Source organism: Carassius gibelio, chromosome A1 (genome assembly GCF_023724105.1).
Source record: "Carassius gibelio isolate Cgi1373 ecotype wild population from Czech Republic chromosome A1, carGib1.2-hapl.c, whole genome shotgun sequence".
In the NCBI taxonomy this organism is placed as follows: Eukaryota; Metazoa; Chordata; class Actinopteri; order Cypriniformes; family Cyprinidae; genus Carassius; species Carassius gibelio.
Genome location: NC_068371.1, coordinates 8,675,851 through 8,692,200, shown reverse-complemented (window position 1 = coordinate 8,692,200; position 16,350 = coordinate 8,675,851). Strand labels below are relative to the sequence as shown.

The window sequence follows — 16,350 nt, the reverse complement described above, 5'->3', positions numbered from 1 at the left end:
AATTTTATTTCAACAAACAGAAAAATTAAGTAGTTTGTACAAAGACTAGTCTTGTTGGATCTACGTAATACAATTATGCAAAAGAATTCATCATATTTTTTAAGTAAATCAAGCAGATTATTTTTATCAGTGTAGAGTAGGGAAAAATGGGGTAAGATGCATCAGCCGCATTTTTAACTGTTATGCCAGCATAATACGTGTTATTTCAACGTGTTTCGGGGTGAGTTTGATCACTAAATTGTTGAATCACTTTTTATGGAAACCCTATTTTATGGCTCAGTGTTGAAAATGCTCTATTCTGATATACAATGATAGCAGATACACTTAAATATATTGAGTATATGAAATTAACATCTTAATCCTTTCTCCTTGCCAACAGTAAAACTCAAAAACTGGTACATCATTCCCCAGTCACCACCACTGTTGCATAAGCATATACTGAACAATTAATAAGAAGAAAATTAACCATGTGGACCATGTCACAACAAAACAAAAACAAAAATGACACAAGAAAGCTCACTTTTGATTTGCCTAGCCACTGGTTTCTGGAGTTCAAGCCAGACCTGTTGAAGAAACGTTAGCAAATACAAAGTTCTGTCAAGAAACACTAGATGCCACAAGCCGATTTGTTCTAACTTAATCTGATATAACCACATCATTAGTCACATGGCACAGCTGATTGGTTTCTTTTTGCATCAGCAGCAAATGAGCTTGCTGCTCAATATTCAAATACTTAGCTATTGTCTAGCAGTTGCAGCGTGCTTTAGAAAGCCTCCACCTTCCCCAGCTCCACTTGTATATATTTGATATGGGTAATTTCATGTATTTTTTTACAGCATATGGGGGTTATTTAATTTCTGTTATATGTGCAGCAGCAGTATTTTCAGCATGCTACTTGCTCTGCTGCAGCAACATAGCTGCAGATGTATTCTGAATACCAAATACTTTAACATGGCCGGTAATAATATTACCAGGCTAAACTTTCAGAGAGTTCTCTTAACAAACCTATCTATTTTCAGGGAAAGTTCATCCAAAAATGAAAATTCTGTCATTTATTGTTCAACCAAACTTTCTTCAGAACAAATCTGAAGTCATTATTCACTGAAAATGTTGTCATGCAATTAACTCAAGCTATTAACTCAAGAACAGCTGCGACAAGATCAATGAGTAGATCAAAACAGTCCGAATTGTGAAAAAAAAAATCATTCAGACTTCTTTTGTGTTCAACAGAAGGAAGAAAGTCAATATTGGAGCAACAAGAAGGTGTGTAAATTTTGACCAAATTTTCATTTTTTCCAAGGGTGAAATATTCATTGACTCTGCTGTTTATGATCAAATTCTGTTACTGACGTCATTAACAAGCCAAAGGTTTTCACTCACATAGCTGCCAGTATGGTGACGGAACTCCAGGCCAAAGTATTCTTTCTCCAGCAGCTTTAGATGACCACACACCTTATTGAAGAAATCAGAGCCCAGAATCTTTCTCTGTGGGAAGATTAAAAAGAATAAATCACAGAACAGGGAATAAAATGCTTTATACATCTTACATGACATTTCAAAATTGTTACTGGTCTCAGTGCTGCTTGCATCGATGTATACTTTTGAGTGATCACAGTGTCATGGGAAATTACTTCAGATTTTCTTTTTTCTTCCATCCATATTACTTGATCCGGGTGGTAATGAGGTGGTGATGCGATTTGAGCAGAATGTTACTCTTAGAGGAACTTTCTCTGGTAATTGAATCTGCAGCAATTTAACTCCTCAAACAGATTTATGGGAAAGTCAGATGCTCACTAAATCAGCCTCAAAATACAGGGTTGCTATCTGATGAATGTGTTTGTGGGCACATATGTGTGTGAGGATGTGTTCCTGAAGCCTGTATTTACTGTGACAGCGGGGATAGAACCTTCCCATTATCCTGTCAAAGACAAGGAACATGAGAAGAAGATAGAGGGATAAAGTCTGGAACGAGCATAGAGAGGTTGAAGCACAGTACAAAAATAGATCCTTGAATCTTATGGCAGGGTAAATTTATGTCAGAACATATAGACTTTGTAAATACTTCTGAAGACATAATGGATGCTTTCTTGCACTGTTTATTCAGAGCAAATGGGTTTTTTATCATCATTGATCATGCATCTTTATTTATGTGTCCAGCAAATGTAATCTATATCAAAACACTCAACCCTTTACAGGAAATTTGAGAGATGCTTGTCCGTACAAAACCTGATGCCATGATGCCAGGTAGAAGTGTCACTTTAATATTATTTATGTACTATTATAGTATTTATTATTATGTTGAATTTTTAGTAGAAGTAGTCATAGTGCGAACTACGGGGGAGCTAGGGGGAGCTCGGCTCCCCTTAATAAGACATGGGCTCCCCTGAAAACGAGAAATCTGAAATTTTGGGGGGTCTCAAAAAATACTGACAATGTGAATATTTTTAAGTGCAATTTCAGTTTTGTAGTGTGATTATGATGGCAAAAATATTATTCATTCATGCATGACGGCGATTAAAACCTAATTAACTTCAATAAAGATTACAGAAGGTGTGGGGGCGCTGCGCTGCAAATTCCACATGTTAGTATGTCATAGATTCGTAGAAAAAATAAACGTTGGAGGCCATTTATCGTGCGCAAAGTCCTTCCATTATGCAGTTATAGCATCATAGCTAAGGCAAAAAGAAAACAAGGTAGTTCAATTAATTTTGGTTTTATTAAGAAATTGTGTAGTGATGACGCACGACTGATTCACCTGCTGCAAGCACTGGTAAACCTCAAGCCAAGCCCACTGTGAAAACGCATGAAGCTGAAGAAAAGTAATCTCTGGGATCCTAACCCCTCTTGCTTTCTTGCTTCGAGTCCTCTCTCGCGTTAAACTGGAACAGCCAGCAGTGGAGAGAATGGAAGAGCCAATATACATGGCTGTGTGTTAATGTAAGCTGCTCATGCCTAAAGAAGGGGAGTGGCAATACTGAGAGCGTCCTCTGTGTTCCTCATGATGCGCTGGGGAAAAGGAACACCTGTGTGGCATTAGTAATTAGAGGGAAGCATTATAAATTTCTGATGTGTTTGTTGTTGCAGGAGGGTTGTTGTTTGGTTTGTTGCTGCTGAGTTCCTTGCCAGAGCTGCCGTGCCGGGACGTGGATTTAGGATTGTTGTGCGACCCGTGCGAATCGATCGGGAGGGATATTTTGCTGGGGTTTTCCCCGTTTACGTTTGGCGGCCGCCGTTGAGTTCACTGAACGCGGAACCCACGTCCGGTAGCGGGTAAGAAAGCCAGCAGTACATGTTGTTTTTATTATTGTGTTGGATGTTAATGTCTGTTCCTGCTGTGTTTGCCGGGGAGGCCCTGATGTATGTATGAACCTAATGGTCCCCCGGCGCTATTTGTGTGTAGAGTGAGTGCGTGTGTAAGGGGGTGGGCAGGTTATCCTTTCCCATACGCCTCCTATACAGTTGACGACGGCTAGATATTCAGCACGAGTATGATTGACAGTTTGTGGTGATTTAATATTTGATTTACATTTATTGGTGTGGTATTTATGACTATTAGGTTTTGCAGTGTAATGAACTTATGTGTGAGAGGTGATCACGTGAATATATTTAATGCATGTATTGACTAACTACTGAAATCTTGTGCTGCATATATCCTGTTGGTTGTTACTTTTTATTATGCTGGAAGTTAACATCTTTGAAATCATTCATTGCTTAACTAAATTCAACCTGTTATGACTGCATTAACCTGCTGCCCCTGAGTTTTAATATTATGATTGTAAAATAATAAAACTATTAGTCAAGGAGTTTTGGGTATTTGAGTTTTCTTGGATCTTGTCCCACTTAAAGTATCTAGTCCAATAGAGAACCTGTAAACCCTGGGTAGAGGGGGTTTGTGGGGGTTACAACTTGGCGTAGTCTTGGCAGACTTGGACTGTGGGCAAGAACCAGGAGAATGTCAACTACACAACCAGCAGTAGAGCTACCTTCTACATCTAGTGGGGCGCAGCAGAGAGTAGATGGTGCACCTGATATGGCTCAGAATCAAGCAACAAATGCAAATATGGTGATGTTTCCATTAATGATGGGGTCACCCTGGTGTCAAAAGTTTAATGGCGATCAAATGCCGCAGGGAAATAATTTTCAGGATTGGTATAATATGCAGACATCAATGTTCAATATTTACCCTTTTTCAGAAGTGCAAAAAGTATCTGCTGTAATAAGTAATCTTGATGGGGAAGCAAAAAGGGAAGTGTTAGCGTTACCATCAGCACAGCGCATGACAGCTGAACAGATATTGTCATTTTTGAAAAGCATTTATGGAGATACGGTCCCCCTTGCAACCCTTCGTGCCCAATTCTTTACTCGTAAACAAAGGACAGATGAAAATGTCAGGCAGTTTGCCTTGGCACTGCAAGAATTGAGTAATCGTTTGGATAATCGGGGTGATGGTACCATTATGGGTAATGTTTTACGTGACCAATTTATTTTGGGTCTTTGTGATGCAGGATTGCGTAGGGAACTTCGGGGTATGGTTAGAGGAGCCCCTGATAGTTCTTTTATAGAAGTAAAAAAAGAAGCAATTCTACGAGCAGAGGAGTTTGGGGAGGTAAGGCAAGCAGTAGCTGCAACAGTCCAGTTGAAGCCAGCCCCAGATGCAACAAAATTGGTTGAGGAGATTAAACAAGAAGTTGTGTTGCAGTTGAAAGGAGAAATAAAGGAAATGGTTGCTGGAATGATTAAAGAAGTTCGTGAAGGAGTACAGCACTTATTGCCTAGTAGTGATAATGCAAGACCTAGGTATGAGTTAGGGAGGGGTCGAAGAAGCTCAGATCAATTTGACCAGCAGGGAAGACCTATTTGCAGACGGTGCAAACAAGCTGGGCATATTGAAAGACGGTGTGCGGCTGTAGAGGGAGGACAGGGGCCTTTAAACTTTTAGAACCCACTGTACAGGCCCGATCAGTGGGTACATTGGGTAGTGGCCAATCGGAAAAGAAAGATAATTTAATAGGACAATGCCCAGTGGTGGAGGTGGTGATACAGGGGGTTAAAACACCCTGTTTAATTGATACGGGGTCACAAGTAACCACATTAACCGAAAGCTATTTTAAAAAATATTTTGTGACTAGCGGACCAACAGTATACCCACCAATACAAAAGTTCAATTTGGTAGCTGCTAATGGGTTAATGATTCCATATATAGGATATATTGAGGTGGACTTGAATATATGTGGGAAAGTTATACCAAAAAGGGGAGTGTTGATTGTTAAAGACTCAAAGGGATCTTTGTACCCAGGACTAATTGGCATGAATGTGATTAAAGAGTGTAGAGACTTTCTGATGACACAGACTGGGGATAGTTGTGTAGGAGAAGGTGAAGTGCAGGTTAAGGTGTGGCATCAGATGTTTTCGGTTTGTGAAGACCTGTTAAATTTTGGTGATGAGGTAGGACAGATAAGTTCAATTTATTGGCCGCAGGGAAGACGAAAGACTATTCCAGCACAGTCAGAGGTGGTGATAGAAGCATGTGCACGTCTACGACCTGACAGGAAGGATTATGTGGGCTTAGTAGAACCTTGTAAAGATGTATTGCCGGGCCAGCTGTTGGTAGCTAGATCACTGAGCACAGTTTCAAAGGGAAGAGTTATGGTCCGAATTCTAAATCTTTCTCCAGTTCCAGTGACTCTTTTTCAGCGCTGTCGAATAGGGCAGATTTTTGATGTTGAGTTGTGTCCAAGGCAGCAAGGAGATGTAGTGCTAAGACCATTGGATGATGAGACCGTGGAAGTGGGGGTGAGGCAGAATACGGTGCAGGATGTAGAACAAGAACAGGTGTTGCGGCCGGTGACTGTTCCTTTAGACCCACTACAATTTAGTACTGAACAACAAGAGAGGATTGCTAAATTATTATCTAAGCATCAAAAGGTCTTCTCAGAACATGATGAGGATTATGGGTACACGGATAGGGTGTTGCATGTGATACCAACAGGTGATGCAGCCCCAATTAGAGAACGGTATAATAGAATTCCACCAAAGTTGTATCAGGAAATGAGGGGGCTTTTGAGTAATATGCTTGAAAATGATATTATTAGAGAGAGCTACAGCCCCTGGGCAGCGCCTGTAGTGCTCGTCAGAAAGAAGGACGGCACCCTTCGTTTCTGTGTAGACTACAGGAGATTGAATGGTGTTACCCATAAAGATTCTTACCCTCTCCCCAGAATTGAAGAATCATTGGCTTCATTGAAGAAATCTAGAGTTTTTTCAACATTAGATCTAGCGCATGGGTACTGGCAGGTGGGGGTGCATCCAGCGGACAAGGAGAAGACCGCCTTTGTGACCCCCATGGGGCTATATGAATTTAATCGGATGCCGATGGGGTTGTGCAATGCTCCAGGAACATTTCAGAGACTGGTTGAAAGTTGCTTAGGTGACCAAAATTTTGAAACCTTGTTGCTCTATTTAGATGATATAATTGTCTTCTCCCCTTCTTTTGAGGCCCACATTGCCCACCTGGACTTGGTTTTCAGCCGCTTGGAGAACTTTGGCTTGAAAGTGAAACCTGCTAAGTGTTTTCTCTTCCAGAATGAAGTCCATTATCTAGGCCATGTGATTGCAGAAGGAGGGGTGTCACCAGACCCAGAGAAATTGCGAGCAGTGGAGACTTGGTCAACTCCGCAGAATATCACCCAGCTGCGGGCTTTCCTGGGCTTAGCTGGTTACTATAGACGTTTTGTTAATAACTTTGCCCAAATTGCAGCACCCCTGAACTCTATGATGTGGGGGACATCAAAACGACGCACCCGACCTGCCAGAGGTAAACAAGACTGCTGGGTATGGGGAGAGGCACAGGACATGGCATTTAAAAAATTAAAGGAGAATCTCCTACAAGCACCCATACTGGCTTATGCAGACTTTCAGTTGCCATTTCTGTTGTACACTGACGCCAGTCAGACAGGCTTGGGGGCAGTGCTGGCACAGGTGCAAGATGGAAAGGAGAGGGTGATTTCCTATGCAAGCCGAAGCCTTCGTCCAGCAGAAAGAAATGATAAAAACTACAGCTCGTTCAAACTAGAACTGCTGGCGTTGAAATGGGCTATAGTGGAAAAGTTCCGGGAATATCTTGCTGTGTCTCCCTTTACTGTTTTCACAGATAACAATCCATTAGCTCACCTGAATACGGCAAATCTGGGTGCAGTGGAACAGCGATGGGCGGCTCAGCTTGCAGGATTTCAGTTTGAAGTGCGATACAGACCGGGGCGGACTAATGGAAATGCTGATGCCCTCTCCAGGTGGCCTGTGAATGAGACCTCTGCCAGGACTATAGAGGATGGGAGTGCCCCATGTGGTGAGGGTGGCTATGTAGCATCTGCAGTGGTCCATGCCTGTGTCCAGGCTTTTGTTCCGGTGGTTGAAGAGGTCATATTGGAGGAGGGTCGAAGGATGGATGCAGGGGCAGAAATGAATGAAGATCGAGTTGGCCCCAGCCTGCTGGTCGAGTGGGTGAGGGCACAGCGGGATTGTCCAGTGGTGTCACGACTGTGGGTCTATATGGACAGAGGAAGAGGGCCTGTTCCAAAAGAGCGAGCAGCGGAAGACCGGCCTACCCAAGTGCTGCTACGACAGTGGACCCGTCTCTGCGTGGATCAAGGATTGCTGTGCAGGGAGGTATGTGACCCAAAGACATTTGATAAATGGAAACAAGTAATTGTACCTCAGTGTCTGCAGAATCAAGTTCTGGGATGGGTGCATGACCGTGCAGGACACCTGGGTGTGGAAAAGACTCTGGGCTCGGCCCGTCGACGTTTCTTCTGGCCAGGTCTGGCGCGAGGAGTGGAACGGTGGTGCCGCCAATGTGTCCGCTGCAATCTCCATAAGACTCCAGTTAATACAGTAAATGCTCCCCTTGTCGTTATACGATCAGAATACCCTCTCCAGATTGTTTCGGTGGACTTTCTGTCATTGGAGCCTGCACGCAGTGGAATGTGCAATATTTTAGTAATGATGGATCACTTTACTCGCTATGCAGTCGCAGTGCCAACTCTGGACCAAACAGCAGTGACAACCGCCAGGGTGATGTGGGGACATTTTATACAGCCCTTTGGGGGGTTTGATCAACTGCATTCCGATCAAGGCCCCAATTTTGAGTCAAAAGTAATCAAAGAATTATGTGCTTTGTACAACATCAATAAGTCGCATACCACTCCCTATCATCCAGCAGGAAATGGACAATGTGAGCGTTTTAATCGGACATTGTTGAGTATGTTGGGGACACTAAGGGATGACCAGAAGGAGGACTGGGATCAGCATGTGGCGGAGTTGGTACAGGCGTACAACAATTCACCCCATCCCTCTATCGGATATACACCTTATTTTTTAATGTTTGGCCGACATGCGAAATTGCCCGTTGATGTGATGCTGGGCCGGGGAAGTGAATTCTCAGGCACCGTTGGCAGCTGGGTGCACTACCACCATGAGAAGCTAGTGACTGCCTATAATCAAGCCAAAAAGCAAGTTCAGAAGGCTCAAGCATATCAAAAGAGGGGGTTTGACCGTAGGGTCAAGGGGGAACCATTGTTGGCGGGCCAGAGAGTCATGGTATTAAACAAGAGGGCCAGGGGCCAGGGTAAATTGGATGATAAATGGGAACGGGATGTATATATAGTTACATCACAACCTAATCTTGATATTCCCGTTTACGTGGTTAAGAGGGAGAGGGGTGATGGTGGCGAGAGAGTGTTGCACCGCAATATGTTAAGCCCATGTAAGTTTGAAATGTCCTTGTCCTTAGGGGAGAGAGAAAAAGAGGTTTCACATTCTAAGTCTGGTGTTAATCCCATGAACAGTAATTGGTGCGTGTATCCTTGGTTGGGGGGTTGTCTTACAGGGCAGCCGGGACCCACACAGGAGGATGGAGAGGCTGTTGGTAATGTGGACCTTGAGGAAGCAACATTACAGACCCCACAGGAGGAAAGCCCCTCTTGTTTGAACACTTTACCGGTCAACTGTCCCGAATTCAGACGGTCAACTCGGGCCACGAGGGGCCTGTTGCCTCAACGTTATAGAATGTGAGCTATTCGAGTAGGAATGTGCGGACACATTTACAGTAGGGGGGGCGGATGTAAGCTGCTCATGCCTAAAGAAGGGGAGTGGCAATACTGAGAGCGTCCTCTGTGTTCCTCATGATGCGCTGGGGAAAAGGAACACCTGTGTGGCATTAGTAATTAGAGGGAAGCATTATAAATTTCTGATGTGTTTGTTGTTGCAGGAGGGTTGTTGTTTGGTTTGTTGCTGCTGAGTTCCTTGCCAGAGCTGCCGTGCCGGGACGTGGGTTTAGGATTGTTGTGCGACCCGTGCGAATCGATCGGGAGGGATATTTTGCTGGGGTTTTCCCCGTTTACGTTTGGCGGCCGCCGTTGAGTTCACTGAACGCGGAACCCACGTCCGGTAGCGGGTAAGAAAGCCAGCAGTACATGTTGTTTTTATTATTGTGTTGGATGTTAATGTCTGTTCCTGCTGTGTTTGCCGGGGAGGCCCTGATGTATGTATGAACCTAATGGTCCCCCGGCGCTATTTGTGTGTAGAGTGAGTGCGTGTGTAAGGGGGTGGGCAGGTTATCCTTTCCCATACGCCTCCTATACAGTTGACGACGGCTAGATATTCAGCACGAGTATGATTGACAGTTTGTGGTGATTTAATATTTGATTTACATTTATTGGTGTGGTATTTATGACTATTAGGTTTTGCAGTGTAATGAACTTATGTGTGAGAGGTGATCACGTGAATATATTTAATGCATGTATTGACTAACTACTGAAATCTTGTGCTGCATATATCCTGTTGGTTGTTACTTTTTATTATGCTGGAAGTTAACATCTTTGAAATCATTCATTGCTTAACTAAATTCAACCTGTTATGACTGCATTAACCTGCTGCCCCTGAGTTTTAATATTATGATTGTAAAATAATAAAACTATTAGTCAAGGAGTTTTGGGTATTTGAGTTTTCTTGGATCTTGTCCCACTTAAAGTATCTAGTCCAATAGAGAACCTGTAAACCCTGGGTAGAGGGGGTTTGTGGGGGTTACATTAAGGATGGAAGCTTGGGGTGCATCGCGTTGTGTCAGGAGGGGGAAAAAATATGGGTAGCTCACAAAGTTATTAGGCCAGACAAAACCCATGTTCCACCGTCCACAGCGTAACCAAAACAAAACAAACAAGATTAAAACAAAATGATTTCCAAACAGAGATTACCCGCATACATGGGGGACTCGAGTCGCGCTTGTATACATTATCATACAGAGTGCATGCCGTTTTACAGGGAGAGCGCAGCTCTTAAAGGGGCCACATTTTTTTCCACTCGTTACAACTTGTAAGGACGCAAAAAACCTTCTTCTGTCTGAAAAGGTACCTGGCACGCACTTGTCTGAGGAGTGGATTAATGATTAATGCTCAGAATCAGTCGCGAAAAATTATATATAAATACAGGGACAGCATTGCACACAAGATGGCCATTGAAGTGGCATTGACTAAGCAAAAGGCGATTCTGCCAAATAAAGTAATTGAGGTGAATTCTAAATTAATGGAGGAGACCGCAACATCATTCAAGGCTGTCTTCCTGACCTATCAATTTGTGTCGATAAAGTATAATAGTGCATATTGTAGCTGTTATGTATCTTTGTAAGTCATTATAAGTCCTTTTTTGAAGCACTCGTGTCGATAATGTATAATAGTGCATACACTTGTAGCTGTTGTAAGTCCTTATTTGAGGCATGCGCCTGTGCACGACCTCTAACCCCCCCCCCCCCCCCCCCCCAAAAAAAAAGTGGGCTCCCCCTAAGAACACGGTATAGTTCGAACACTGGAAGTAGTAGTAAAATTAATGTTTCATCATGTTTTATTTATTTGATAAATCATTTTGTATTGTAGTGTCAGGGGCATATTTTTTATTTTATTTTATTTATTTATTTGGGGGGGGGGGGGGTTGAATTTCTCATTTTCGTTTAAGTTTTAAGTTTAAGTGTATGTTTTGTCTTCTAATTGTATTTCAGATTTACTTAAATTAACAAAAGAATAAGAGCTTTCTAAGGTATCATTTACATTTAGTTATATAGGTATAAAAACCAATGAAAACCAATTTTCCTTTTAATGTATATTCATTCGAATGTTTTTTTTTTTTTTTTTTACCTGTTTTTAAGTTGATCCCTGTGGAAACAGCTAAAACCAGCCTGTGATGATTGGCTGGCCTTAGTTGGTTTAGTTATAAACCATAGCTAGTTTAAGCTGGTCAAACTATTCGGTTGATTTTAGCTGGTTGGTCAGCTGGTCACCTGGTCTAGTTAAGACCAACTTGACCAGTTAAAAAAGCTAAAGAAATATCCTGACCTGGCTAGAAGACCATTTAAATCCATTTAACAATCTTAGGCTGGTTTCAGCTGGTGTTTTCAACATGGATTGGGAATGCTTAGTCTTAGAATAACAATAACAGCTTTCCTCAACAAACTACACAATCTGAGGTGTCATTAATTTCAATATGTAATACTTAAAGGTCCCCTGAAGTGCCTTTAAACATGCAGCATTATTCTTTGTGGTGAAGTAATTTCAACTGAAACAGGAAGAGAGGGCGGGACATATCTGCCAGCACACTGCCTTATAGATTAAGACTTATTCATACTAACACCTAAAAAAATAAAATAAAAATAAATTCATTCTGATTTCATGAGGACTTTAAGCGTAGTGGATTCAAGAAAACCATAACCCTCAGTTCTAAAAAAATAAGAATAGCAAGCATCACTTAATATGCTGAAATTAAATTTTCTTTTCTTTTTTTTTCACTGTCTCTTTACTAATTGCCTGTTTTGCCTGAGGATATGGGATGCTGTCATGCTCTCTGGAATGAGGCCAAGACAAGCTTCTGTTCAGTGCTGGCCACGATGTTTACCCTCATTCAGACACACACACGCCTCACGGCCACTAACTTACTCACTCTCTGTCCACCCCCCACCCCCCCAACTTTATATCTCACCTGCTTTTTCCTGACTGGTAGGACACGATTGTGCTGTTTGAAAACAGTGAAAACCCCCAGGCATGTGCGCATACATACACACGGCATCCCTTGTGAAGCAGAAGCAGCAAACAGATAATAGGACATGAAATGATGCTCCTTTACAAGCAAAACACAGCTGGACCAAACATGAGAGGACCCACACACACTCTAGACACAAAACACATGACATAAACACACACACATTTATTTAAATTTTACAATAATTTACTTTAAATCAAAGTATATAGAAACTTTAATTATTGTAAAATGTAGATAAATAAGTGATTAAATGTCATAAGTGTGTATCGCTCTTGTTACCAGATACACCATACATTAAAGAAACTCTTGTACTTCAGTGATAACATGTAAATATAGGTAAGATTTGTTGTCACATTTTTACTTCACTGAATATTTCACAGGCTAGGGTTTTTTAAAAAGTCAGTGTTTGTATAGGCACATAGCTTGAAGTCTCAGCTATATAAAAGCTACACTTCCACAAAAAAAAAAAACACAAAAAAAAGCACAAAAAAAGAACACATTCTGTCCTTTTTCTGATAGTATGCCTTAATAGAGACACACTATATGGAGTAAAATGTAATCTGTAAAAAAAAAGTAAATATGTATGTAACAACTTGCCCCAATCTGCCATTTATGAAAACTACAGTTTATCTTTCATTTCAAATCTACCTTCATTATACAGTTGATCCCAGTCTGAACTGTGGCTTTATTGTGTTCACTTGTATCACAACAGACATAGCAAAAATATGATGCTATTAGTTAGTTTGAAGACAAAATTCTAATTTAGGACAACAAACAAAACCACTCCCATAGACACAAGCTTCTGCATTTTTACTCATAGCCCCCTTGTGACAACTTGCCCCGGTCTCTATTTATATAGTTTCTCACCTCCACCTCGAAAACTCTCTCGCTGTCGTCTAAAAAGATGATGCGTAATCGCAGTTTCTCATTCTTGTTCTTCTTCCGCACGACTATCCTATTGACAGGTGTCTTCAGCAACTCGAACTTATCCCCCATCTTCTGTAGATCTGTTTAAGGTTTAAGCACCACACTTTTCTTTTAAATAAAGGACAGAGGGTCCATAATGCATGATAGGCTATTATCCGTTTGATGCTGTATTGAGTTGCGCGCGGCGGTCTCGTGACGAGTGTTCACGCATCGTGTTCTTAAACTGCATGAGCAGCATCAGCAGCCCTACTGTATCCGATCTCAACCCAGAGCATCACACGCCTCACAATCAACACAAATCTGTAACTCTACAATGCGCAGAATCGCCGGGGTTTATGTTGTTAACAAAATTATAAGCGTAAAATATTTAGTTTTCTCATAGTTTAATAGAGTCAGAGAAATGTCAATGGCAAAAATACACCACTGCGCAACCAAATAGGCTACGCACACGCACGCACACAAACACAAATATATCCTCTGCTGTTCAAAATTCTGGGATCAGTATTTTTCGGGAGCAGTCTCTTCTGCTCATCAAGGCTGCATTAATTTGACCAAAACTATAGAAAAGAAAAGAAAAAAATAAGTAATATTGTAAAACTTATTAATATTGTAAAATAATGTTTCACTATTTTAATATACTTTAAAATATAATTTATTTCTGTGATGCAAAGCTGAATGTTGAATAAATGCTGTTATTTAAAAAAATAATTAAAAAAATAAAATAAAATACAAAATAAATAAATAAATAAATAATATATATGAGAAACTGCGAATACGCATCATCTTTTTAGACGACAGCGAGAGAGTTTTCGATATATATATATATATATATATATATATATATATATATATATATATATATATATATATATATATATATAGCAGCAAAATGGTTTCCAGCATTGACAATAATTCACCATATTAGAATTTCTATTCTGATTTCTGAAGGACCATAATAATATAATGTAATGATGCTGAACATTTTGCTTTTCCATCAGAGAAATTTAAATGTAAAATTATATTTTAAAGTATATATATATATATATATATATATATATATATATATATATATATATATATATATATATATATATATATATATATATATATATATATCCTACGCCATAATGGGCTGAAATTGTTTGTTTGTCACAAAAATACTTGCTTAAATTTTAAAGCTTAAAAGTATCTAATAGAAGGTCTACATACATGTGACCAGTTTTTTTTCCCTCTTGAATTTTTTTCAGTGGCTTATTTATTTATTTATTTATTTATTAGTCTACATTTTTTAGATAAGATATGTGCCTATTCGGAACCAAAAAATAAATAAATAAATAACCTTGAGAGATTTTCATTGCAGTAAAAATGTGACAACTATCGCCGTCTTCCATATATTGTATTATGGCTATGGGTGGCATGACAAGAGAGAGTAAAACCGAATTTACAGTTTACGACAGGTTACCATACAAGAGTTACTCACCCTGCGTTCCATTCGAGACTTAGGTCTCTGCAGAGCAAAAGTGGGCGTATATCACCATGTGGGTGTTTTGAAACTGCTGGGTGTTTCTGAATCATGCAATCTAAATGATCAACCTTACCCAACCCCACCCCTAAACCTAACGTCACTATTAGATAAACCAATCAAGTATCATGGTGTAAAAACACCTTGATCTCGTAACTCCCATTACTTTCGTGCAGAGACCTATACTTGTTCCATTCGGAAGGGCTCATCCCTACGGCCTAATCCCTTCAACACGGTGTCATCATCCCGTGCCCACAAGGAGGCGCCATCATCATGCAAAGAATCTGTGTAAAGGCTCATGGGAGCCCGGACTGTCCATTAGGTGTACCCTTCTAGCCTTTTTTTTTTTTGAACGAACCAATTGTTGAAATACTAGTTCAGAGAAATTGTGTGATATGCAACTCCTAAAAATTTTCCATGAGGTGGCAGTATTTCCTAATAAATTCCAAAGCAACGACCCAGGTGAAAACAAATACTGTAACTAGTTTCATTTCAACATTTCAACCTCACAAAAAACGTCACACAACTGATCTGTCTTTGTCTTCCTCACCTTTTGTGCTCTGTATTCCTTGGCAGGTGAATATAATCTCTTGTTTTGATACGGCAGAGTGGAACCTGTAAGGGGAGTTGAAGCCGGAGCTCTGCTGACCAGCTGCTGCTGTTCCATCACACATCATCATCATCACCGGCCCTGTTTGATTTTCCGAGCACCTGTTGGTCTGTGTGTTTTCACTGTAAACTTTAAAGCCCGTTCATAGCGACTGAGAGGTAATCTCTCTCTAAGACCACATTAACCTGTAAACTACAACATCTGGAAAATTCCGATTTTTACATACATTTTATGCACACATTTTGCCACAGTACTGCAGCTTAAAACAGTTAGGCATAGGAATATTAGAAAGATGTTTTTATGAAGATGTAGCCTAAGTTGTATTTTTAATTAATAAGCCTAAAGCTGAACATAATAGCAAAATCAAATACTGGGCCACTTCTCACTAATCTCACTAAATTAAAAGCAAATCAGCTCTAGCCCAGCTTAAAGGGAACATTCTGACAAGGTTCTCTCAATGGCATGAACATTCTTCCAGTAACATTAATAGAATAGATTTATGGAACATTTTTCGGATGTTACTCTAATGTTTTTGAAATGTTTCTGCTTATTAGTTTCAGATGGCTCAGAAGACATTTAAAAGTAATATTCCCATAATACTGGCAAAATCATAAAATTGCACATTTACTTACTGTTGTCTCTAATGTTCACATAACCATAAAAAAATGTTTTTTTGAATATCCAATTAACACTAAAAAAGAATAATTCAAAAAAACACTTAATGGGAATGTAAGCAAATGTGTGTGTTAGTTTCAAACACCTACTTCTCATGCCCTGTCTCTGAGGCATGTGTCATAATTGTGTAGAATAGACTGTATTTTTTTCCCACTTAAATATTTGCAGTAAAGATTTTAAAAGGGTGTTTACACTTGATTACTTTGCATTATTTTTTATCAGATAGTTGATCAAGTATGAATGCCCTCCAAGGCACATGCAAGATGTGAATATAGATCTGTAATAGAAGTGCATGTGGATATGGTTTACATACAGTAGGTGAACTAAATGACTTGAAAAATGGCAGTGGTTATTTGCACTGTGCAAATAGCGATATATGCTATTTACACTAAGTGCAAATAAGTGATGCTATTTACACTGTGTAAATAGAAATTAGATGCTATTTACAGTAAGTACAAATAAAGTTAGATGCTATTTACACTTCATGCAAATAGCGTTATATGCTATTTACATTAAGTGGAAATAGCAATGGATT

At 40.2% G+C, this 16,350-nt stretch overlaps 1 protein-coding gene across 1 annotated transcript in view; it reads right to left on the bottom strand.

The window, feature by feature from the left end:
- Positions 1-13,424, bottom strand: part of LOC127979552 (FERM domain-containing protein 7-like) — a 35,847-nt gene extending 22,423 nt beyond the window's left edge. The window contains exons 1-3 of the mRNA XM_052585119.1: positions 12,949-13,424; positions 1,381-1,485; positions 521-563 (exon numbers count right to left, since the gene is read on the bottom strand). Of these exons, the coding sequence (XP_052441079.1) occupies positions 521-563; positions 1,381-1,485; positions 12,949-13,077 (277 nt within the window). The 5' untranslated portion in view covers positions 13,078-13,424. The remainder of the gene's footprint in view (positions 1-520; positions 564-1,380; positions 1,486-12,948) is intronic.
- Positions 13,425-16,350: the final 2,926 nt, after the last annotated feature.